This window comes from Microcaecilia unicolor, chromosome 2 (assembly GCF_901765095.1).
Source record: "Microcaecilia unicolor chromosome 2, aMicUni1.1, whole genome shotgun sequence".
In the NCBI taxonomy this organism is placed as follows: domain Eukaryota; kingdom Metazoa; phylum Chordata; class Amphibia; order Gymnophiona; family Siphonopidae; genus Microcaecilia; species Microcaecilia unicolor.
Genome location: NC_044032.1, coordinates 376,232,709 through 376,260,227, shown reverse-complemented (window position 1 = coordinate 376,260,227; position 27,519 = coordinate 376,232,709). Strand labels below are relative to the sequence as shown.

General features: G+C 41.9%; 1 protein-coding gene across 1 annotated transcript in view; it reads right to left on the bottom strand.

Moving 5' to 3' along the window:
- The window catches only part of LOC115462091 (phospholipid-transporting ATPase ABCA1-like), a 451,679-nt gene that overhangs the window by 316,733 nt on the left and 107,427 nt on the right, over positions 1-27,519 (bottom strand). The window contains 1 exon segment of the mRNA XM_030192130.1: positions 5,152-5,374. Coding sequence (XP_030047990.1) covers positions 5,152-5,374 — 223 coding nt within the window.

Genomic DNA, 27,519 nt, shown 5'->3' with positions numbered 1-27,519 from the left:
CAGCCAACCCCATACTTAAGAACATAAGAGTAGCCATACTGGGTCAGACCAATGGTCCATCTAGCCCAGAATCCTGTTTTCCAAATAGTAGATAAACCAGGTCACACGTACCTGACAGAAACCCAAATCATGGCAATATTCCAGATTACAAATCCTAGGGCAAACAGCTGCTTCTCATGTCTGTCTAAATAGCAGACTATGAAATTTTCCTCCAGGAATTTGTCCAAATCTTTTTAAAACCCAGATACACTAACCGCTATTACCACATCCTCTGGCAAAGAGTTACAGAGTTTAACTATTCGTTGAGTGAAAAAATATTTCATCCTATTTGTTTTAAAAGCATTTCCATGTAACTTCCACGAATATCCCCTAGTCTTTGTATTTTTGCCTGAATCATATCTCCTCTCATCCATCTCTTTTCCAAGCTGAAAAGCCCTGACCTCTTTAACCTTTCCTCAAACGAGAGGAGTTCCATCTCCTTTATCATTTTGGTCGCTCTTCTCTGAATTTGTTCTAATTCCACTATATCTTTTTTGAAATATGGCGACCAAAACTGAACGCAATACTTAAGGTGCAGATGTACCATGAGCGATTCAAAGGCATTATAGTATTTTCGGTCTTATTCACCATCTCTTTCCTAATAATTCCTAGTATCCTGTTTTCTTTTTTTGGCCGCCGCTGCACACTTAGCAGAAGATTTCAGTGTATTATCTACAACGATACCCAGATCTTTTTCTTGAGTACTGACTCCAAAGGTGGATCCTAGCATCAGGTAACTATGATTCGAATTACTCTTTCCAGTGTGCATCACCTTGCATTGTGTGCACTAAATTTCATCTGCCATTTGGATGCCCAGTCTTCCAATTTCCTAAGGTCTTCCTGCAATATTTCACAGTCCGCACGTGTTTTAATAACCTTGAATAGTTTTGTATCATCTGCAAATTTGGTCACCTCACTCGTTGTTCCGATTTCCATATCATTTATAAATATGTTACATAGCACCGGTCCTAGTACAGATTCCTGCAGCACTCCACTGTTCACCCTCCTCTACTGAGAGAAATGACCATTTAACCATACCCTCTGTTTTCTGTCCAATAACCATTTCCCAATCCACACCAAGAACCTTGCCTCCTATCCCATGACTTTAATTTTCTCAGGAGTCTCTCATGAGGAAGTTTATCAAAAGCTTTCTGAAAATCTAGATACATCAATGGGCTCACCTTTATCCACATGTTTATTCACACCTTCAAAGAAATGAAGCAAAATGATGAGGCAATACTTCCTTTGGCTAAACACATGCTGACTCTGTCCCATTAAACCATGTTTGTCTGCATGTTCTGTAATTTTATTCTTTATAATAGTTTCCACTATTTTGTCCAGCACCGATGTCAAGCTTACCGGTCTATGGAACCCTAATTAAAAGTCAGCATCACATTGGCCACCCTCAAATCTTCAGCTACTATGGATGATTTTAATGATAGGTTACATATTATTAACAACAGGTCAGCAATTTCATGTTTGAGTTCTTTGAGTACCCTTGAATATATATCATCCAGTCCAGGTAATTTACTACTCTTTAATTTGTAAATTTGGCTTAGTACATCTTCCAGGTTCACTGAGATTTTTTTCAGTTCCACTGCATCATCATCATTGAAAACTATTTCCGGTACAGGCAGATCTCTTACATCTTCTTCCGTAAAGACAGAAGCAAAGAATTAATTCAGTTTCTTCACTATGGCCTTGTCCTCCCTGAGTGACCCTTTTGCTCCTTCATGATCTAATTCATCAGAATCCAAATTAGCCACAAAATAATGGGAAATGGGACTTGATATACTGCCTTTCTGAGGTTTTTGCAACTACATTCAAAGTGGTTTACATATATTCAGGTACTTATTTTGTACCAGGGGCAATGGAGGGTTAAGTGACTTGCCCAGAGTCACAAGGAGCTGCAGTGGGAATTGAACTCAGTTCCCTGGGAAGAAAGTCCACTGCACTAACCACTAGGCTACTCCTCCACTCCAATAACTTCCCTGTGCACAAATACATGTCTGGTTCACTTTGAAAAGTTAGCTGTTAGGTGCAGGAGCAAGTGGGCTTCGTTCCTGCTCCTACCGCCCTATGGGACAACCAGGGATTACTATGTTGCATGTGGTAGGGGGTGGGAGGAATGGAGTCCCAGAACTTTAGGGGGGGCCTAGAAGGAGGGAAATCAGAGGACTTGTAGGTCTTTTTTTATTTTGTTATGATGGTCCTAACAGATATTTATTTATTTATTTATTACATTTGTACCCCGCACTTTCCCACACAATGCAGGCTCAATGTGGCTTACATAGTAAGCTAGAGTCCGCATAACTAAGTGTATGAATTTAGGACAGCTTTTTAACTGTCCTAAATTTCTCTGCTTAGCTATGTGGGTGCTGGCACTAAATACTGCTGGAACCCACATAACCACTGGCTCCTCTGTCCCCATACTACCCTGACCTGCCCTCTTTTCTGTTGTGTGGTTAGAGCCAATACTCAGCAATACTGCCTGGTTAAGTGCCACTGAATATTGGTGGTTGGGCAGCCCTGAGCAATTTAAGCATGTAAAAGCCTCTCCTACCCAGTAGCGTTCCTAGGGGGGCTGACACCCGGGGTGGATCGCCGATGTGCCCCGCCTCCAGGTGCAGCACTCCCCCCCAGGTGCAGCTCGACCCTCCCCCTGGCAAAAGGTCACCCCCCCGGCGAAGGAACCCCCCCAGGTGCACGCCGCTGAGGGGGGAGCTGTGCGCCTGTCCGCTTCGTTCGTTTCCATGCTCCCTCTGCCCCGGAACAGGAAGTAACCTGTAACGGGGCAGAGGGAGCACAGAGCGAACATAGCAGACAGGCGCGTGGCACCCCCCCAGTGGCGTGCACCCGGGGCGGCCCGCACCCACCGCCCTGCCTAGGAACACCACTGCTCCTACCCTTTTAAATCACTTTGAATATTAACCCGCCCAGTGTGCTGCAGCCAGCTTGCACTGGCTTATGTGAGCAATTTGTTAATTTTTTAAGAATTTTGGGAGGCGGTTGTTAAAGTAGCTCCTTTAACAACTGGCTCCCAGAATGTGGGCTCAGGTGACTCAGGTCCCCTCTCAGTGTCGTCATCCTCTTCCTCCTCTGTGGCTTGTACTGCAGTGGTGTAGCTATAGGGGCCTTGGGGGGGCCCAATCCCCCCCCCCCAAAAAAAACCTGGTGGCTAGTCTAGTGCCTGGGTTTTGGGCATTACTGGCTGCCCTCCCACACCCTGCTTCAGCCATCATGCCGTCTCCTGTTCTCAATCTAACCACCTTGGTCAGCTCTCTCCTACTCCCTTTTGGTTCCCTATAGTGCTGCCTTTTTCAATTTTCTATGCAGTCGGCAGTGTCAGTGTGGTAAGCACACTGTATTTGGCGGCCCAGAAGCTTTCCCTCTGCTGCAATTTCCTGTCCTGCAAAGGCTGGACACAACAACAGAGGGAGAGCTTCCGGGGCCACTGAAGGCAGTGTGCTTACTTCACTCACGCTGCCCGTGGTCCAGAAAATGAAGAAGGCAGTGGAACTGGGAGCTGGAACTAAGAGAGCGAGTAGCTGACAAGGCATTTAGATTGAGATGAATGAAGCCCATGAGGTTTGTCTCTCTTTCCCAATTGCCCAAATAAAGCAAACAAATCTATAAGCATCTTTGTCCACGTTGTCGTTCTTTATTGTTTGTGGCATTTTTATTTGATTTCGCTTATATTTTTCAACCTGCCAGCTTGTGCAGCATTTAACATCTTTTTTTTTTTCCTGTGCCTACATCAAAAGTAAAAGATGGCATGTGGGAACTTGCTCCTTTTGTTTTGTGGATTGCAGTGGTATATGCACTTGCCTTTTTTATTACTACTATTTCACAGATAAGGTATTGAATAATGAGAGAAGGGTTTCCTTGCAGAACTATCCAGTCAGTCTAAATGTGCCAACATTGGCCAGTTCAGCACACTATTAGCCCCCAAGTTCATACAAAATTAATTATGTTCAATGGAAAATAAGGGTTGTTTTTTTTAACTAAAGCTTAAGTCGAGTTATCTGCAGCAGAGCCCATTTTATTCCTAAGGGCCCTGCTGCAGATATCAAGCTAGGCTTTAGTAAAAGACCCCTTAAATCTGTTGGCTCAGGCTGCTTGCTATGTGAAATTTCCATCAATGTTGCTATCAAGTATTACATATTAAGGGCATTTGATTTAAACTTTGTTTGTTTGGTTTATCCAATCCTTACATGCACATGTTTTTGCTTTTTAAACTCAAAGGTGAATCCTAAGAGTGGTTGAATAATTAGGTATAAACTATGTTTCTGATTTTACTTGTTTTGGACTGCTTTGAGTCCTGCTGGTTTGTACATCTGCTATCTGGAATGTTGGAAGATGGAAATGAGAAAATAATAATTAAGTTTTGGATGTATTATGTATATGTCAGTTTTTGAATGTGCGTCTGCCAGAATTGGTTTTAGACATGGCTGGAGCCCACAAGAAAAACCTCACTCATTGGCCTTCAATTTCCAGAATAGCAGTGGTAAATCTCCAGCTTTGAGATGGGCCACCCTTGGCATCTCTGAACTCCTTTACCTTTTCTGTCAGGGATACCGAGCCCTGCCAGCCAAATAAATGGATTGTCACTGCTCCCCGCTGCTTGTTTCTGGTCTGAGCAGAATGCCAGGACTTCTTGTGCAAGAATGCATGAGAATTCCTGGCATGCTGCAAAGAGCCAGAAACAAGCAGCGGGGAGTGACGATAGTCCATTTATTTGACTGGTGCGGTTCGGAATCCCTGCCAGCAAAGGTATGCCTAGCATGCATGAATAGGGGGAGAAAGGAGAGAGAGGAATGTGTTATTCCCTTAATCCACTATGCCCCCCCCCCCCCCTAATTGCAGTCTGGCTATGCCCAGAGAGCTTGTTGTTAAAACTTTCCCAGTACACCACTGGCTCACCCTTAAGTATTTTCCAAGTAGCAGCCCAATGATTGTTTTTGATTTTTCTAAATGAAAATGGGGATGAGACATAGGCATTACTTTTTATGGTATTATTAAAAGAATAACCACAGAAGAAATCAAAGCATGCTTGTATTACATTGACCTTTAAGACAGAGAGTTTAAATCAACCTTGAATTAAATGATCACCTTGATTATGTGAGTCAGCAGGAAAGCACTAATGCAGAAAAGAATGAAGCTGCTGATGAACCAGCTCAACCAGTAGGTTCCATTACCCAGTCCCATCATTTTGACCGTTTCCTTTAGCCGAGCCTCTTTTTCATGCACTATACTTTTGACAGTCATGGCCACAGAATAAATCCAAGCCAAAGTCATATAGAGGGGAAGTGAGCTAGAGAGGGAGCGTATAAATCTGGATGTAAGCAACAAGAAAAAGAATAATGGCAAAAAAGATCATCAAAAATCATGGATATGATTAGTGGTGTAATGAGCAGCAGAGAATTATATCATACATTCAGTTTTTGCACGTTTTACAAACCATCATCCAACGGATCCTTTGATCTCATCTGCAACAATAAGTACTCATTCATCCTTCAACAAAGATGAACATGAACCTTATGAAACTGGTGACTGTAGAAACAGAGGTATATTAAATGAGAGAATATAATGTTGATAACATTTTTATTGTCAGAAGTGTCTTACTGCTATCACTAATTCAGATGAGATGACAGCTCCTTTTGTCATTCATTTATCAATGACTGCACATGTAAATAGTGATTTTAGAAAGCTGCTATATATACATACAGATGCACGAGACACAGATTTCAAGGGGGCATATCATATTGTGTATGTTCTATTGTTATCCACTATAAATATTTGAAATAAATAAATACATAAAAATATCAATAATACTTTCCACATTGGCTTTTGAAACCGGCCAGGAACCATTCCTGGCCGGTTAAATAGTGCTGAATATCGGTATCGGTGGGGGGGGGGGGGGGGGGGGAGCAATGTATTTACAGCTTTCTGAAACTGTAAGCAGTTAAAACATTCACAAATTTTAAATGATAACTTATCCCAGTTAATATGGCCTGCAACTGAGAACACCCTGTCTCTTATCCTAGAAGCACACACTAAACCACCCCCTGTTATAACTAACAATCTCTGGTCCCCTGACTGCAAGTTTCTCTCAGGGGTATGCTCAGAAAGTTGTTCACACAAACTGGAACAAAGCTATAAAATGTCTTGAAAACCAGTACTAACAGTTTAAACTGCAGCCGAATGGCAACAGGCAACCAATATAAAGCTTTCAACACAGGTGCCACAAACTCAAACTTCTCTTATTCTCTGATCACCCATGCCACTGTACTTTGTAGCAACTAGATGTAGCATAAACTCTGATTAAACAGGCCTACATATGCTTTCTAACAGTAGTCTAAATGTAACAGCTTGCATCACCACAACTATCTCTTCAACAGTAAGATAACAGCAGGACTGGCCTTAGCAACTTCAGGGCCCAGTGTGGACCAGTTTGGGGTACCTTCCCTCCCATCAAGCCTAGTGGTATGAAGAGGTAAAGTTTAAAAGGCAGTAAAATGGTGTGATCCCTCTAAACAGAGTGAAACCAAAGGGCAAAGGGGAGTGAGAGGGAGGAGATGTAAGGGCTGACCCTCGGTGCGGTGGAAGGAGTATAGAGCATCATTGTTGAGGAGCATGATTACCAAGGAGGAGGCGGAAGGAGAGAGAAGGTACCCCATCTTAAGTTGTGTTAGGCATGCATTAGCTCCTAATTCAGCTTAGTAAAAGGGCCCCTTAATCACCTACTGCATGCATTACATGATAAAATGAAAGAAAATATAAGGTAAACAGAAGGTGGAAATCTCAAACACATGCTACAGTATATTTTTTAATTATACGATTGTTTTCATTTTGATAATTTTCATCAGAACATTTCATCATATCTTGATCAAGAAAAAAATTATCTATAATTTGCCAATCAGCTAGCACCAATTACCGTACCAATCAGATGTTTGATTAGATTGACGTTGACAAATCTTTGACTAACCTTTATCAGTACGGTAAGTAGTGCTGAGGATATAGTGAGGATAACTATATTGTCCACAAACCGGGATAACCAGAGGATGCTCTTCTTAATGCCTGCCATCCTCAAGAACTCTTTCAAGCGAAGTTCTTTCTTATGCACTAGACCTTTAATGATCATGGAGACGGAGAAGTCGAAGGCCAGAACCAGGAACATTGGGAGTATGCTTCCAACATACTGAGTAAAGCTGTTTAAGATTAAGTGAAGACATCAGTGCTTTGGCTTGTTTTGAACATGGTCAACCCAATTATGGGCTCCTTTTATGAAGTGATGCTACCGATTAGCACGCGCTGAATACAAAGAAGTCCATTCTATTCCCTTGGGCTCCTTCACATTCAGGGCCCTGTTTACAAGGGATCTGGGTCTATACATCAGATAGCTATGTAGGTAAGTGTGCATGAGTATGTCTCCATGTTTAGAAATGATAGAAGTCAGCTACATTAGCTACAGACAAGCTTTCTAAAAAGTGAAAAAATGCACCTGTGCAGTTTCTGGACATGTCTGTGAAAAGCTGCCCAGAATTAGTCTTGCCATTGCACCCCCCCAAAATCCATTAATTCTGAAAGTATGCATGTAGTTTCAGCAAGGAAAAACCCCTATAAATATAGCACCAGGGCATAGCTGACTGAAAAATGTTAACCATACTTTTACCTGCTTACTTCTACCAAGCTGCAATAAGCACTAGCACGTACTTACCGCAGCTTAAAAGGGCTTAATATTGGGCATGCTCAGGTGTCCTGCAGTAAGTTCCGGGTTAGTGTGTGCACATAATGCACTATAAAATTGTTTCTATTTTTACCATTGAGGGGGGTGTGTCTGGAGGGCAGAGAATGAGGATTTTTGTGGTAATCAATTAGCGCAGCTATATTGCTGCATGCTGATTAGCATGTGATCAGCACATGAGCCCTTACCACCTACAAAATATGTGACAGTAAGGGCTCACATGCTAATATTTTTTAATGGCCATGTGCTAATGGACACAGACACCATAGGAGTTACAAAAGGGATAGCTTTATTGCATACATGATGATGACCAACATGGCCACATTTGAGCTGAAAAGCCTGCCTCAGGTGTCACACTCAGATGACTCTCTGGTGGGCTAAAAAAAAAACATATCGATTAAACGTTTTTTAACACCAAATAAAACTATCACTGTACCGGCAGAAGTGTGAGAAATGGGCTGAAGTGTATTGGAATGATAAATGCACAGATTCTATAATAGAATAGTAGCATTAAGTTTGCAGTTTCACGTCTAACTTTAGGTGTGAGCACTTACGCCATATCAAAAGCTGCTGTAAGTGCCCATGCCTAACTCTTGGCAGCTAGAAGTGCAGATTATAGAATACTAGGAGCTATGGCAGAGATTCTATATATGGTGCCTGGAAAATCCACACAGAAATCATTTTTGCCTAAGCGTGTTCTATAATATTTGTGTGCGGCATATAGAATATGCTTAGTTGATAGCACAGCGCTTAAAACTACATGTCTCCAGTACAGTATATGAGATGGAGTTCTTCTATGAATGAAAGAAGAATGGTATCTGGGACTGATAGTATCTGATGATTATAAGGTGGCCAAAACAGGCAGATAAGGTAACAGCAACATTCGGAAGGATGCTTAGGTGTACAGAGAAAAGAAAGGCCAAAAAGAAAAAGGAGGTGAGAATGCATCTAAATAATTCTCCAGTGGGACCTTTGTTAGAGTATCACATGTAATTTTGGAGACCACAGCTTCAAAAGAATAAAAATTGAATGGAGTCAGTCTAAAGGGTGACCAATAAAATAATCAATGGTCTTCATTATAATGCATATGGGACAGACTTAAAGTGTATGTACAGTACTTTGGAAGAAACAGGAGATATAAGAGACATTTAAATATCTCCAAGGTATAAATGTACAGTAAGCATGCATTTTCAAAGGAAAGAAACCTCTGAGGGGTTACAGAATGAGAGTGAAAAGGAGTAAATTCAGCAGTAATCTAAGGAAATATTTCTTTATGGAAAGGGTGGTGAATGCATGGGACAATTTCCTAGTGAGATGGAAGCAAAAAGGACAACATCTACTCAAGAAAACATAAAATAAGTATAGAGGATCTCTGAGAGAAAAGGAATTCTAGAGCTGAGCAGTTGGTAGACTAGATAAGCCATATGGTACTTACCATCATTTTGCCTGTGTGCATGTTTCTATACATATACCCCCAGATTCTATATATAGTGCCCAATTTTGTGCATGCTTTTGAGATGCATATGCAACTTAATTGGCTAACGAGCTGCTAACCATCAATAATTGGACAACAACCAATTATTGACATTAATTGGCACCAATTCGGATTTGTGCATGCATCTGGATCCATATTATTCTATAATGCTAGACACCTAAATTCCATAGCATGCAGCACAAAAGGGAGTACAGCCATGGGAGGGGCATGGGTGTTCCAAAATGTTGTATGAAGAGTTCTAGAGTAATGGGTCTCCATGCTCACCTTGAACACAGGGATTTACACCAGGCTTCAGCAGACATTTATTTTATTTATTTATTTTAAAAAAATGTATATTCCATTCTATCGCCACACATTCTTGGTGGATTACATAATCACATGCACAAAAGTAAAAACTCATACATATTATACAATACAGACAAACTCAGTACACACATAAAATTTCTCTTCATAGAGCATTATTCTAAATGCTCTAATTACATATATATCATCATACTGTGCTCATAATCTAAAACAAATTAGGCCCCACTGTACACCTCAATAAATAGCAAAGTTTTTACTTCTTTCCTGAATTTCATTAGATTCTGAAGCTCTCTCAACTGCTTTGGAATTGTATTCCAAAGAGTAGGACCTACTATGTAAAATATCTTATTTTTGCATTCCTCCAACCTAATCACTTGATATGATGTGATGCCAAATAAATATGGCCACCAGATCTCAACAATCATCTAAGTTGATATATATGTAACTTTGATGCCAATACAGAAGATACCTGTTTATTTTGTACCTTAAAAATCAGGCTCAAGATCTTAAATTTAATCCACTGTTCCATTGGAAGCCAATGTAACTCTCTCAGTACTGGGCTAACATGATCAAATTTAGATCATTTTAGGCATAGGTCTGGAGCTCAGAGTTGGGCTTGGAAACTGGTGCTAAACCCTATTCAATAAAGGGTACCATTTATAGAATAGCTCTTAGCACCGATCTTTTCAAGTGCCCATTTTTGAGCACTATTTATAAACTTTCCCCCATAATGGCTAAATAATATATCTGTAAATAATAGTTCTGAAGCAATAAACATTAAGCATAAGCTTCTCAATATACAAAAAATTATCACAAGAAATTACATCCAGAACTAAAGCAACCTACATTTTGAACTCATACATGTATGTATTTGCTAAGAAGAGGGAGACAATTTAAATGGAAGTCTTGGAAAGGAAAGAGCAGGATCATTCCAGTCCACTACTGGATTTGAGCTTTCTAGAGATGAGGGTAGGAAAGGAGGGTCCCTGTCCAACATGACCTGGAATTTTGGGTACCAGAGCTTTAGACCAGAAGGGTGTGTGTGTGGTGGCGGCCAAAAAAAGCAAACAGGATGCTAGGAATTACTAGGAAAGGGATGCAAATTAAGGCCAAGAATATTATAATGCCTCTGAATCGCTCCATGGTGAGACCTCACCTTGAATATTGCGTTCAATTCTGGTCACCGTATCTCAAAAAAAGATATAGCAGACTTAGAAAATGTTCAAAGAAGAGCGACCAACATGATAAAGGGATTGGACCTCCTTCCTGTACGAGGAAAACTAAAGGGGTTAGGGCTCTTCAGCTTGGAAAAGAGACGGCTGGGGGGGGGGGGGGGGGTATGATTGAAGTCTATAAAATCCTGAGTGGTGTACAACGGGTAAAAGTGAATTGATTTTTCACTCTTTCAAAAAGTACAAAGACCAGGGGAAACTCAATGAAATTACATGGAAATAATTTTAAAACAAATAGGAGGAAATATATTTTCACTCAAAGAATAGTTCATCTCTGGAACTTGCTGCCGGAGGATGTGGTAACAGCGGTTAGCGTATCTGGGTTTAAAAAAGATCTGGGCAAGTTCCTGGAGGAAAAGTCCATAGTCTTTTATTGATACAGACATGGGGGAAGCCACTGCTTGCCTCAAGATAGGCAGTATGGAATGTTGCTACTAATTGAGTTTCTGCCAGGTACTTGTGACCTAGATTGGCCATTATTGGAAAGAGGATATTGGGCTACACGAAGTGTTGGTCTGACCCAGTATGGCTATTCTTATGTTCTTATCTTGGGAAGCCCACATTTCTTTATGTCCCAGTTTTGTACTGATGGATGAGAGAGGACTATGGGCCTACCAGGGGATTTATATCACATAGAGCCAACAACTCCTTTAACACATTCTGTCACTGTACAAAGAAACTTAGAGACACACAAAAAAAGATGTAAACTATTTCTTTTCTTGAAAAGAAGCTAACAGGCTCATGCAACCTTTTTCACAATCCAGTTTTCATAAATTTCCCCATTCCTGAGCTGCTTTGCATATTTTGCATTGCAGCAGTTCAATAGTGGGGAATTTACATGAACTTCTGTAATGTAGCAAAACTACTGCAAACTCCACTTTTGTAGAGCTTTGCATAAAAGTAGCAAGAAATGCAAAAATGTATGTGAATCTTTGTTCCATTTTTCATGTGAAGACCATTTTGCAAAGTCAGCACATCAGTCTTCTAACTGTAGCCCTCTGAGACAGGGAATTATCTTCTGTTCCTGAATGTCACTTACGTAATCAAATCCAAGTCTACAGCTTCACTGAGGATTTTTGATGAATTTTAGGACCCAATCTACAAAGTTTCCCTCCACTGCCCACCTCATCTCCCACATACACATAGAGTTAGAGAAAAGCCTTAGTGAAAATGATCCTTGGTGTAGCTACCGGCAATGTGTCTAATCTGCGCTACTCTAATCTAATCCTGTGCTTATAGATGAGTTTACAACATTCAGAACCTTAATATTATTCAAACAAATCGTGGCTGGAGCTTTTTGCCATCCATTTCCCAACCGTAACATTTTTGTTTTAGATGAATTTAACTTGAGTTGATTTTGATTAGACCAAGATTCAATCTTGTTAATGCAGGATAAAACATTTGATTGTAATAAGATCATGTTCATAGGTATGGTCATAATGATAAACATATCATCAACATATGAATACAAGTACAATCTAAATATATACGATTGCATACACAAATTGATTTCTACCTAGTTAAAGAGGTTTATACCTTTAACATACCCCCCCCCCCCTTTTCTTCAGCAGTTCTATATGGATAGCTTTGTTGACAATTCTTACATATCACTGGCAGTATCTGCTATCCACATAGCCAGCAGCAGGCAATGGTCTATATATTTATTCTTTGCTGCCCCTTACAGATATTGGCACTTAATATATGTAAAATATTTAAACATCACAGCTGATATTTATAAAGAAGGATGTCTGTGGGGTCTAAATATTGGCCCAACAGGCTGTTGGAACAAATACACTTCCAGTTTACATATATTACATGTATGCTGAGACAGTTCAAAACACAAAATATACAAGTGTGTTTATTTACTTCAGAAGGTTACAAACTATTGGGTCATGTCTAGAACAGAGGACCGCATCCTGCTTACCATTCTGCATTTCAGATGAGCAAGACGGCACTTCCTTTGTTCTCGTGCTCCAGTACATCTTACCTCTCACACGTTCAGTGGGGAACTCAATTATTCATGAATGAAATAACCATTTCAGCATGAATTATTTATTGGTACACCAAGGAGACACATAAGATAAAATACAACTGATAAGGGAATCAGAGCACTGACAGTTTTTATGGCACTCATTCATCAGGTATTTTCTATCACTAATCCTCCGCCTTTTCAAGACGGAATGGCTTTATAGCATCAAGAGTTCCACTTCTCCCCCACCACATTTCAGCTTGCTGGCATTTATCTAAAATGTGGATTAACTACAAAGTTAGTTGATAAACTGATTCTTCTATATATTTTCTTAATAGTCGATATTCAAAGCGATTTAATGAGAAACGGCCGCTGACCAGTTAAATCATATGTTCAGGGCTATCTGCTAATTTTCAATGGTATACAAGAATTGATTTGATTAGATTTAATTAGCTATGCATTAGCAGGCTCCACAAAAACTACATATGCAATGCTGAAGCCCAGACATGGCCCAGCATTGAATACCCGGAATAAAGCCAGCAGCTGTCAGCAAAATGTTCACCACCACTGGCTGAATATTTACTCCCAACAGTAGCGTAGCCAGAGTTTAATTTTTAGATGGGCCTGGAGGTGGACTGGGTGGGCACGGGCCTCACATTTCCTCTCCACCCTACCACCCACCTCCCCGCTGCCGCATTTCCTCTCCATCCGCCCACCGCCGCCGCATTTCCTCTTCACCCACTACCCCTCGCACATGGTCAGTTCTGGTCATTTTTACTGACCTGAAGCGCCGTTCTCCCTCCAGCTCCGGCGATTCCCATAGCCAGCCTTCTGCCAGCGCGCGTCGTCGGAGCCTCTTCTCAGGCACGTCCCGCCTACTCTGCAATTTCCTGTTTTCCACAAAGGTGAGACGCAGGAAGTTGCAGAGTAGGCGGGACATGCTTGAGAAGAGGCCCCGACGATGCGCGCTGGCAGAAGGCTGGCTATGGGAATTGCCGGTGCTGGAGGGAGAACGGTGCATCAGGGCAGTAAAAGTGAGCAGACCACGCGGACAGGGAGAGTGGGCAAAAGAGGCTGGGCAGGCCTGGAGCAAACGTGGCTGGGCCTGGGCCCGTCCAGGCCCACCCATGGCTACGCCCATGACTCCCAAGTTCTTTTACTAAAGACATTGGGTCCAATATTCAGACTGCAAGAGTTACCTGGCTAATTGTTGTGGTCACCACTAAACCTGGATATTCAATGCTGGACTGTTTCCGGTGACCGGCATTGAATATCCCGTTTATTTTTGGCCAGTTAGAAGATAACTGGTTATGTTAATATTCAGATTTAGCTGGCTATCTTCTAACCAATCAACGATATCCTACATATTCATGTGGCCAAATATAGCCACTAAAGTGGGGCTGAAAAATCGGCAGATAGCTGGTTATGTCGACTGATGTAACCAGTTTTCATAAGTACATAAGTACATAAGTACATAAGTAGTGCCATACTGGGAAAGACCAAAGGTCCATCTAGCCCAGCATCCTGTCACCGACAGTGGCCAATCCAGGTCAAGGGCACCTGGCACGCTCCCCAAACGTAAAAACATTCCAGACAAGTTATACCTAAAAATGCGGAATTTTTCCAAGTCCATTTAATAGCGGTCTATGGACTTGTCCTTTAGGAATCTATCTAACCCCTTTTTAAACTCCGTCAAGCTAACCGCCCGTACCACGTTCTCCGGCAATGAATTCCAGAGTCTAATTACACGTTGGGTGAAGAAAAATTTTCTCCGATTCGTTTTAAATTTACCACACTGTAGCTTCAACTCATGCCCTCTAGTCCTAGTATTTTTGGATAGCGTGAACAGTCGCTTCACATCCACCCGATCCATTCCACTCATTATTTTATACACTTCTATCATATCTCCCCTCAGCCGTCTCTTCTCCAAGCTGAAAAGCCCTAGCCTTCTCAGCCTCTCTTCATAGGAAAGTCGTCCCATCCCCACTATCATTTTCGTCGCCCTTCGCTGTACCTTTTCCAATTCTACTATATCTTTTTTGAGATACGGAGACCAGTACTGAACACAATACTCCAGGTGCGGTCGCACCATGGAGCGATACAACGGCATTATAACATCCGCACACCTGGACTCCATACCCTTCCTAATAACACCCAACATTCTATTCGCTTTCCTAGCCGCAGCAGCACACTGAGCAGAAGGTTTCAGCGTATCATCGACGACGACACCCAGATCCCTTTCTTGATCCGTAACTCCTAACGCGGAACCTTGCAAGACGTAGCTATAATTCGGGTTCCTCTTACCCACATGCATCACTTTGCACTTGTCAACATTGAACTTCATCTGCCACTTGCACGCCCATTCTCCCAGTCTCGCAAGGTCCTCCTGTAATCGTTCACATTCCTCCTGCGACTTGACGACCCTGAATAATTTTGTGTCATCGGCGAATTTAATTACCTCACTAGTTATTCCCATCTCTAGGTCATTTATAAATACATTAAAAAGCAACGGACCCAGCACAGACCCCTGCGGGACCCCACTAACTACCCTCCTCCACTGAGAATACTGGCCACGCAATCCTACTCTCTGCTTCCTATCTTTCAACCAGTTCTTAATCCATAATAATACCCTACCTCCGATTCCATGACTCTGCAATTTCTTCAGGAGTCTTTCGTGCGGCACTTTGTCAAACGCCTTCTGAAAATCCAGATATACAATATCAACCGGCTCCCCATTGTCCACATGTTTGCTTACCCCCTCAAAAAAATGCATTAGATTGGTGAGGCAAGACTTCCCTTCACTAAATCCGTGCTGACTTTGTCTCATCAGTCCATGTTTTTGTATATGCTCTGCAATTTTATTCTTAATAATAGCCTCCACCATCTTGCCCGGCACCGACGTCAGACTCACCGGTCTATAATTTCCCGGATCTCCTCTGGAACCTTTCTTAAAAATCGGAGTAACATTGGCTACCCTCCAGTCTTCCGGTATTACACTCGATTTTAGGGACAGATTGCATATTTCTAACAGTAGCTCCGCAAGTTCATTTTTTAGTTCTATTAATACTCTGGGATGAATACCATCAGGTCCCGGTGATTTACTACTCTTCAGCTTGCTGAACTGACCCATTACATCCTCCAAGGTTACAGAGAATTTGTTTAGTTTCTCCGACTCCCCCGCTTCAAATATTCTTTCCGGCACCGGTGTCCCCCCCAAATCCTCCTCGGTGAAGACCGAAGCAAAGAATTCATTTAATTTCTCCGCTACGGCTTTGTCCTCCTTGATCGCCCCTTTAACACCATTTTCGTCCAGCGGCCCAACCGACTCTTTGGCCGGTTTCCTGCTTTTAATGTATCTAAAAAAGTTTTTACTATGTATTTTTGCTTCCAACGCTAATTTCTTCTCAAAGTCCTTTTTTGCCCTCCTTATCTCCGCTTTGCATTTGGCTTGGCATTCCTTATGATCTATCCTGTTACTTTCAGTTGGTTCTCTTCTCCACTTTCTGAAGGATTGTTTTTTGGCTCTAATGATTTCCTTTATCTTACTGTTTAGCCACGCCGGCTGACGTTTAGTCTTTTTTCCCTTTTTTCTAATACGTGGAATATATTTGTCCTGAACCTCCATCCACTAACCGGTGATATTCAATGGGAGATAGCTAGCTACCTCCCCGCTGAATATCACTGGTTAGCCTGTTATGGGTCATTTAATCAGCCAGGTGCCAATCCTGGTCAGTTAAATGTTTTTGATTATCAGGGGAATTGAGCCCAATATTCAAAAACTTTGTACTGCCTGTATCAGGTGCTGGTTGTATAAGACTAAAAAAATACAGCGTGGAGAACAAATAATCTTTCACCGTGTAAAGCACTATGAGGACTAGTTTCTTTAACAAGGTTCCAAATTGAAAAGTCCAAAATGATATCTATTGTAAGGCAATGTGGAGGGGTATAATCGAACGGCGCCGGCCATCTATATGGGTGGCCATCTATATGGCCGGCGCCACAAACAGCGGTCCCAAACCATATTATCGAGAAGGATGGCTGGCCATCTTTCATTTCAATAATACAGTTGGGGCCGACCAAATGTCAGAGATGGCCGGGTTTGAGATAGCCGGCATCAGTTTTCGCTGATAATGGAAACCGATGCCGGCCATCTCAAACCCGGCCATATCCAAGGCATTTGGTCATGGGAGGAGCCAGCATTTGTAGTGCACTGGTCCCCCTCACATGCCAGGACCCAACTGTGCAGTGGACTTCAAAAATTGCTCACAGGGGCATACCTCCCTTACCTTGTGTGCTGAGCCTGCCAAATCCCCCCCAAAACCCACTACGCACAACTATACAACACTACCATAGCCCTAAGGGGTGAAGGGGGGCACCTACATGTGGGTACAGTGGGTTTGTGATGGGTTTTAGAGGGCTCCAATTTACCACCACAAGTGTAACAGGTAGGGGGGGGGATGGGCCTGGGTCCACCTGCCTGAAGTGCACTGCACCCACTAAAAACTGCTCCAGGGACCTGCATACTGCTGTCATTGAGCTGGGTATGACATTTCAGGCTGGCATAGAGGCTGGCAAAAAATGATTTTTAAATTATTTTTTGGGTGGGAGGGGGTTGGTGACCACTGGGGGAGTAAGGGGAGGTCATCCCCGATTCCTTCCGGTGGTCATCTGCTCAATTGGGGCACTTTTTTGAGGCTTGGTCCTAAAAATAAATGGACCAAGTGAAGCCGGCGAAGTGCTCATCGGAGCCGGCCTTCTTTTTTCCATTATTGGCCGAATCCGGCCATCTCATAACCATGCCCCCATCCCGCCTTCCATACCCTGCGGAAACATCCCCTTTAACTTTGGCCGGCTCTGCGATGGAAAGCAGTTGGGGACGCCCAAAATCGGCTTTCGATTATGCTGATTTGGGTGACCCTGTGAGAAAGACGCCCATCTTCTGATTTGTGTCGGAAGATGGCCGGCGCTCTCCTTCGAAAATAAGCAGGATAGGCATCTATCAGGCTTATTTTCAAAAGAGAAGGGTGCCCATCTTTCTACACAAATCAGAAGATGGGCGTCCTTCTCTCAGGGTCGCCCAAATCAGCATAATCGAAAGCCGATTTTGGGCATCCCCAACTGCTTCCTGTCGCGGGGATGACCAAAGTTCCCTGGGCGTGTCAGAGGCGGGACTGGGGTGTGCCTAACAGAAGTACGGCCTCAAGCGATAATGGAAAAAAGAAGGGCGTCCCTAATGAATACTTGGCTGACTTTACCTGGTCCTTTTTTTTCTATGACCAAGCCACAAAAATGTGCCCTAAATGACCAGATGACCACCGGAGGGAATCGGGGATGACCTCCCCTGACTCCCCCAGTGGTCACTAACCCCCTCCCACCCAAAAAATAATTTAAAAATCATTTTTTTGCCAGCCTCTATGCCAGCCTGAAATGTCATTCCCAGCTCCATCACATGCTGTTGTTATTTTCTGGTTATTGCAATGATTGCTTTGTTCATATCTTGTTGTTTAGCCATAAGCTGTGTTTTATAGAGTACTATTTTTCTTTGTTTGTTTCTCTATTTTTAAACTCCATCTTAATACAGACTATCTAGTACAACCCCGAGGATTCCTATGATTCTGCTCTGGATAATTATTAGCACCACCAGAGGTTATGTTTTGTGGGGTGGTGACGTGGATGCTGTTTAATTTTTCATGTTACACTGTTGCTTGTTTAATGGGAGTTAGTCAACAGCTTCAATATCTGATAAAATGTATGCTTATGGGGCTAGATTCTATATATCACGCATAAAAAAAATCAGTACCAAAATGAAAAAAAAGCCTAAGTGTATTCTATAAAGAATGCCTTAATTTAGGCGTACTTTATAGAATAAGCCTAAATTTCTGCACGGTTTATAGAATATGAGTGCCCATCAACACGGCTAAATTTAGTTGTGACCATTTACGCCACATTTTACTTGATGTAAATGTTGACACCTAAATCATGCATGGACCGGGTATATTCTATAACAATGCACATAAATTTTAGAAATGCCCATGACCTTCCCATTCTATGTCCATGGCCATGCCCCCTTTTCAACTATGAGGCTTAGAATTTATACAGATCACGTCAGTTGTTGTAGTTGGTGATTCGATCATTAGGCATGTATATAGCTGGATGGCTGGTGGACATGAGGATCACCTACTCACTTGCCTGCCCTAGTGCAAAGGTGGCAGACCTCATGCATCACCTAGATAGGATCTGAGTTAGTTTTGGGAGGAGCCGGCTGTATGTGTGGGCACTAATGATATAGGAAAATGTGGGAGGGAGGTTCTGGAAGCCAAATTTAGGCTCATAGGTAGAAAACTGAAGTCCAAATAGGACATTCAGGGAATCCGAGTAGAGAGGTTTCAACAATGCTGAAGGAAAGCCAGGTGTGTTTAAGGAGAGAGCAGGGTAAAGGATGTATATTATCCTTGTCAACTTCTAAGCAAGGAAAAACACAATTTGAAGTGCCTGTATACAAATGCTAGAAACATAAAAAAAAGATGGTAGAGAAAGTATAAAGCACGAAATGATGAGGTGCGAGAATGATATGGGATTTGCATTACAAGACGTATGAGGAGAGACTTGCTGACCTGAACATGTATACTCTGGAGGAAAGGAGAAACAGGGGTGATATGATACAGGCGTTCAAATATTTGAACGGTATTAATCTGCAAACGAACCTTTTCCGGAGATGTGAAGGCGGTAGAACGAGAGGACATGAAATGAGATTGAAGGGGGGCAGACTCAAGAAAAATGTCAGGAAGTATTTTTTCACGGAAAGAGTAGTGGATGCTTGGAATGCCCTCCCGCGGGACGTGGTGGTAACGAAAACAGTAACGGAATTCAAACATGCGTGGGATAAACATAAAGGAATCCTGTTCAGAAGGAATGGATCCTAAGGAGCTTAGCCGAGATTGGGTGGCAGAGCCGGTGGCGGGAGGCGGGGATGGTGGTTGGGAGGCGGGGATAGTGCTGGGCAGACTTATACGGTCTGTGCCCTGAAAAGGACAGGTACAAATTAAGGTAAGGTATACACAAAAAGTAGCACATATGAGTTTATCTTGTTGGGCAGACTGGATGGACCGTGCAGGTCTTTTTCTGTCGTCATCTACTATGTTACTATATAACACTATAATCACTTAGGGAAATCCAAACTTAATTATTATACATCAACCAATCCAAGAAGTTTCAGAATAAGATAATTTAGTTTGTGGGTGTCTCCTCTGGTTTCTTAACGATTTCAATCAGGAAATCTATAAATTACTTAAATGGGAACCTCAAAGCTCCAAATAGTGAAAAATACGATTGTATTTGACAAAACCACTACAACTTAGGAGTCCAATCCTATCATTGGTTCCCTTATGCAGCAAACGAGAAAAAATAATCAAAACGCAAAAAACTCATGCTACATGAGAAAAGCGCATGATATTTAAAAACTCCCTTGCTCCTTACTTTTTACCTAGTGAGAGACACTGAAATTCAATCTAAAACAGACAATACCCGACTCTCATGTAAACCAGAACTTGCATGGACAACCCCCCCGTGTGACAAGCTCGCCAATCTATCTAAACCATGTACCTCAGAACCTTCTATACTAAACCTGCAAACCCGCAGTACTTAACTACAAGTTGTGTTGAATGCTGTGACTGAGGCTGATGGCGGCTCAGTCTGAGTGGCGTCCTGGCTGTTGTTTCTTTACTTGTTAATTCTGAACCCCTCAACAAGTGCGCCTTGTTTCGCCAAATCCTTGGCTGCTTCAGGAAGGGCGCTGTGATGACTCCAAATGTGCATAACAACAAAGAATCTGAGTCCCAATCAGTAATATCACTCCATCTTCTGTGATATTACTGATCGGGATTCAGATTCTTGTTTGAAAGAGGACAATCAATAGGACACTGCGTTAACAGGATACAAATTGCATCACAATAATAGAGAGGATCAAACTGGAGGGGGGTTGTGCTATATGTTAAAGAGGGAATTGAGTCAAATAAATTAAACATTTCACATGAAACAGATAGCAGCATGGAATCATTATAGACAGAAATTCCATGTGTGAAGGAAAGGAGTATTCCTGTGGGGTTGTACTACCTTTCGCTGGGACAGAATAAACAGACAGATGAAGAAATGTTTACAGAAATTAGAAAAGCTGGCAAATTGGGCAACGGTATAATAATGGGTGATTTCAATTACCACTCATAAGGAATCTGTAGAATACCAATCATACAACTCAATAGAAAAATTCTACATACATGATCTGATTTCAATTACCCCAATATTGACTGGATAAATGTTAAATCAGGGATAAAATTTCTAGATGCAATAAACAACTGCTTCCTGGACTGACAAAAGAGGGAGCCATTTTAGATCTAGTCCTTGGTGGCATTCAGGGCATAGTGTGAAAGGTAACAGTGTTGGGTCCCCTGGGAAACAATGATCATAACATGATCAAGTTTGAGCTACTATCTGGAATGAAGCCACAAAGGAAATCTACCTCATAATAAATATGTTTTTTTTAAAAAGATAAAAGAGTCAGATGCAAAGGTTAAGAAACTAAATTAAGCATGGACATTGTTCAGAAATACCATCTTGCAAGCCCAGACCAGATGCATTCCACATATTTACTCTTCAGCTTGGAAAAGAGATGTCTGAGGGTGAATATGATTGAGGTCTTTAAAATCTTGAGTAATGTAGTAAGGGTAGAAGTGAATCAATTTTTCACTCATTCAAAAAGTACAGAGCCCAGGGGACACTCAATGAAATTGCATCTAAATACTTTTAAAACAAATAGGAAGAAATATTTATTCACTCAATGAATAGTTAAATTCTGGAACTCATTGCTAAAAGGATGTGGTAATGGCAGTTAGCGTATCTAGATTAAAAGTCCATAATCTGTTATTGCGATGGACATGGAGGAAGCCACTGCTTGCCATAAGATTGGTAGCATGGAATATTGCTACTATTTGGATTTCTGCCAGGTACTTGTGACCTTGATTGGCGACTGATGGAAGCAGGATACAGGGCTAAATGGACCATTGTTATGACCCAGTATAGTTATTCTTATATTCTTATGAAACGAGGTGGCTCCTTATAGAATTACCCCAAATACAAATTTTCTCTATATTAGTTATATAGAAAGATGCTGTGACTACTCCCAATGTTGAACACAGAGGCTTTGCAATTACCCTATTATAATTTTGGCAGTAACTGCAAAGTTTTACCACACTTTTATTTAAAGGGTTGTTAAATGCCCTATCCTTGGTTTATCATTTTAATACACTTTTTGTGTACTAAAATAACAACTTACATAAAAGTATGCTAGACTTCAATGGCAGTAACTGCATTCAAATAACACATGTATATGTAAATGAGCATGCAAATTAACTAAAAGAGAAATTATGTATTGCTTCTAATGCAGGAAGCTCAGCTGGGTATCTCACTGATTTTCCACTTCTTTGCAAATTAAAGAGAGAGAGGAAAGCAGGAGATCAAATCCAACCAGATGATTGTTTTTATCTTTCCTTCCCCCTGTATTTCATAAATTCATTCTAAGGAAAACAAGCAAATTCCACGTTTCAAGCTACTTTTTTTTTAAACAAATAGGCTGCAGTTTTCAGAGAAAGCCTGGCTCAAGTTTACAAGTCAGTTGTGTTAACTGTATCCCCCCTCCCCTTGAACTAGAAGGTGTATTATGTGTAATTTACATGTTCCATTGCAAACACAGTTAAGATAAACCTACCTGAAACTGACACAACATCCCCCAAAATGTCACAACCCCAACAACTACACCCCTGCAACTGCCATATGATCTAACAAAATAGGAAACTAGGTGGCAACACTGGTAATTGGGAAGCAAAGCCAGAGCTAGGTGGATTTCTACGGTCTGTGCCCTGATAGTGGCCTGGATAAATATTGATGGGCCTCTTTTACCAAGCTGTGCACCAAGAATCTGTAGTGCAGCTTTGTAAAAGAGGCCCTTAAGCCTCAATTGTCCCAGGTATAAAAATACTTAGATTGTGAGCCCACTACGAACAGAGAAAGTACCTGAATATAATGTGTACAGCACTGTGTATGTCTGGTAGCAGTATAGAATTGATCAGTAGCAGGGTTTGAGATATTCAGCACTTAAGTGGAGAAATTAACCCAACAAATTGGACCACATAAAACACAGACCTGTCTTTGTCTAGTTGAACTCATCTAGATAAGTACTGACTGTCTGTACATACCCGGATATTCAATGCCAGTGTCTGGACATGGCCAGCATTGAATATCTGGGCATAAAGCTGGTGGCAGTGGCTGAATATTTACCTCTAAATGTCTATCATGCATATGTATAAGTGTACATTTACCCACAAAAGTGCCAGAAGGGCACCTAAGTACTATTTTGCAACAGCACGCCTAACTTACATAAACTCAAGAGGCATATACATTGGCAGAACATGGGCGGGGCTTCCAGTTGTACACATCCCTGATGAATTTATACCCCCACATCTATGGCTGGTGTTCACTGCAGATACATAAATGATAGACACGTCAATACTGGGAACACTAGTATTCTACATTAGATTCTAGGCACCCAGGTTCTATTACAGAATAGGATCTTCCTGTACATCCTGAGGGTGTCTAAATGGAGGTGCCCAGTTGTTCAATTGTTCCCATTGTGACTTAAATATTTTGAGATCCATATTGAGAAAGCTTGACTATTTCATTTATTTATAGCCATTTTGAGGGAATTCATTCAAGGTGGTGTACAGCAAGAATAAGTCAAACATAAGCTGTAGAAAATTACAGCAGTAAAAATATTCAAATAACAATACTGACTTTGGAAGTTAGCCAAACTAATCTTTGAAGTTTAAAACACTTCCTTATCCCCTGTAAAGGAAAAATGAATCTTACCTGATAATTTTCTTTCCTTTAGACCTACCAGACCAGCCCAGATAAGTGGGTTATGCAGAAGTTACCTATACATTGCCACATGTAACGCAAAAAGAAAAAAAACGCTGCAGAGGAGTGAAGGTAAGCTATACAGAGAATAGGACATGCACATGCCAATGTCAACAAGGAGATCAGCACAGTAAAAATGAAATTTTTTATAGCTGCTTTACTTCACAGAAATGGAGGTGAGGGAGAAGGGGGATGGACCCAGCACCACCAGGTGTCACCCAGCATCACTGGCTGTCATCCTGGCTCCAATAAGACCCTGTTTAACCAGCATATACCCCTTGGCTGGGACAGGAGCTAACATGAAAGCAACAAGAAGAGCTGTACAATCCATCCACCATCATTTGCTAGGAGACAGAGAATATAATGAACATTCCGGGCTGCATGATATGCTTTAAGGCACAAATTACTTGAAACTATTTTCTCAGTCTCCTTCCACTGGTGGATGGATATGACCCATCAGTCTGGACTGGTCTGGTATGCCTGAAAAGGAAGTGCCACATTGGGTGTAGATTGGGTGCAGCGAGCTCCAGCAAAACAAGGTACTCTTGTTGAAGAGTTTAAGTATCAGCAGTGCACTGGGAGAAAGGAAAGGAGTGATGTTGTGCATACACCATATTGAAAGACAACACTATGATGGAATAAGTTTATCATTGGACCGAGTCTGGAGTGTTTGTCCAGTTTTGATGTATTGGGGTTCATTTTACTTTTTCTATTTTGCTCTGGATTTATATTTTGGTCACAGGTCTGTTGTTTTTTGTAATTTTGTATCTCAAACTTTATCATTGATATTTTTAAAGCACTGTAGAAAGACAAATAGGAGGCTTTGTTTGAAACCAATTGTTCGTAATTCACTCCTGTAATAGTTGAGGGTATACCAATTGGTGGTACACATATTTCTGGTGAATTCCCTCACTTGGAGATTTGAGGTTTTATTTAATAATTTTTGTATTGTTTATACAGAAACTGTGTATGACTGGGAGCTTAATTACACAAACTGAATTTTCCTGTAGCAAAGGAAGTAGGTATATTTTTCCAGATAAACTGCCCCTATTAGACTTCCCAGCCTTTCTATATCTATTATTGAATATTAGTACAGAGCAGGTGCAGTTTTGCTAAGCCATGAGAATACCACTTATATCACCTCTTTCCACTGTGTGTGTGTGAGTAAATTCTGAGCAGGCAGCAATATTCGTTAAGAACAATCTATTCAGATAAGCATTGCTGATTATCCAGATAAAGTTATTCAGATAATTTATATGCATGTATACTTCAGGCTTCTTAGGGAGTAATTCTATAAAGGGCCCTTTGACAAAGGTGCATTAGGTTCTACACAAGTGCAGTGTGTGCCAAAATGAGACTACTGCCAGACTACCGCACCCCCTGGCAGTAATTTCAGATTTCACTAAATTATTATTCAAGGGATGGGATCAACAAATCGCTAGACTATAATTAAACACTGAATCCCACTGCGTGATGGTAGAATCTGTGTTTTGCTACCTGTAAATTGTCTCCTACTTGAATTTCTACAGAAGGAAAACGGCCTCAAAAAGCTCAAGGATATCTTGTATCTATAGAGCTTAATCGGATCTAACTGATCCTCTCTTCATCACTGGCCGTGAAAAACCTTCAATGAAAGAGTGCTGCCTACACAATATAGTTTACAAGAAATGTGGTATATAGGCCACACTTTATCAATTCTGCAGTCTCTCTATGCTAAACTGATTTACAGGCTCAATGCAGACTCTGCTACCATCAGGTGAGCGTTAAGTAATCAAAAGGCACATCTTCATTCAAGAGCCAACCGATTCATGCTGTGCTCATGCACATGCGTTGAGTCTGTGTAATTTCATATTTGCCATGCGCCAATAATGCCTGAATGATTTATTTCCTCCCACACACAGCCTCTCCGGAGGTAATTGGCAGTTGTCGCGTGCCGATTGATCAGTGTACGTGTAGCGTGTGAGCCCTTACTGCTAGATCAATGGTGGCATTAAGGGCTCAGGCAGGTTTTAGGCGTGCACTGGTTTCAGCTTTACCACATGCCCTTTCCCTATCCCATTAAGAAAAGCCCTTTTTTTGCATATGCAGTAATAACTGGCCCAGCGGGTGCCTAAAATGTGTGCCTACACTACCGCAGGCCACTTTTGACTGCGGCTTAGTAAAAGGACCTCTAAATAAGTTGCTAACATTTATGCACCGATTATGTGCATAAATGATTACAATATTGGCATATTGGCATATGTTATGTGTGCTCATATACATGTAAATACCAAAAACCCCTCATGGCACTATTCTGTGAATACACATATATCTTACATAATGCATATTTGTAGGATAGGTGTATATATAGGCAGAGTCTGGGTGGAGCATAGGCAGGATTCACACTTAGTGGGGAAGTTATCAATGTGGGCTACTGTTAAATTGGTTTATTTTGCCATAAATTGGATTATTTTACCTCAAGTGGGGTTATTTTAGCACAGAGTCTCATTGCATAAAATAATTTGATCTGTGGTAAAAGAACCTGACTTAACAGTAGCCCACCACCACCACCACCACCACCACACACGGAGCAGAAGAGTTCAGTGTATTGTCCATGATGACACTTAAATTTGTTTCCTGGGTGGTGACTCTTTAATGTGGAACCTAGCATCATCTACTATAATAAAACGCACCCTCAACATTCTGAGAACACTGCACACTACACACCGGTTCGTAAGTTCATGGTGGTGAAGCCACAACACTCACCATGTCTTCATGCCTCGCCCTTGCGTCACACGTGATGACGTCGAGGGCGGAACACGTAGATAACAAGGCAAATGAACGCACGGGGAGCAGTTCCCTACTCCTCCCCTTCCAACAAATCGCAGCCGCCGAGGACGTGCCCATCACCCCGCCCCTTTAAAGGTACCGCCCCGCCCCCCATCGCCCCCTCTTCCCCTCAACACCTTCCCTCCCCCCTGTCACCTCCCCTCCACTTACGCCACTATCCCTGGTGGTCTAGCGGTACCTGTTCGCTCGGGCAGGAACGAAAGAGCCCCCGCTTTCCTGCCCGGAGCGCTGCTGCTAGCTGCCCGGCTGCATCGTGTGTGAGTCTGTCTCTCGGAGTTTCAGAATGGCCGCCGAGAGTTCAAGCTGCCTCACGAGACTTCAACTCTCAGTGGCCATTTTTAAATGCCAAGAGCCGGACTCCCACACGACGCAGCAGGGCAGCTATCAGCACCGCTACGGGCAGGAAAGAGGGGGCTCTTTCTTTCCTGCCCCGATCGAACAGGTACCTCTAGACCACCAGGGAGACTAGCGTAACGGGAGGGGCAGGGAGTCCCGTGCCCACTCATCAGAGGCAGAAACGGGCCTTTTTTTTACTAGTGTAGCTATAATTTGGGTTGATAGCGCCCCCCCCCCCCCTTACACACGTAACTTATAGAGAACTATATGTAACATGCATATTACTGGCATTTAGGTATGAACAGGGCTGGTGTAAGTGCTTGTACCTAAGTGAACACCCCTGCTTTCCTTTTTAAGATAGGCTTCTACTGCACACCATCTAGGCACCTACATATAGGCACACTGTTATAGAATTGTCCTCTTATTGCCCAAATTCCCCATCTAATTCCCTTTGTTATGCAAGCCGAAAAGTGAGCTTGAGGCTGAAAGGGTTAATCTTTGAGTGAAACCTACTTAACATGGAAGAATGATAGATTCTGACAAAAGCAGAATCTGATACAGGAAAAACGTTTTGCCAGAACTCGAGGACACCATAAATTCATTA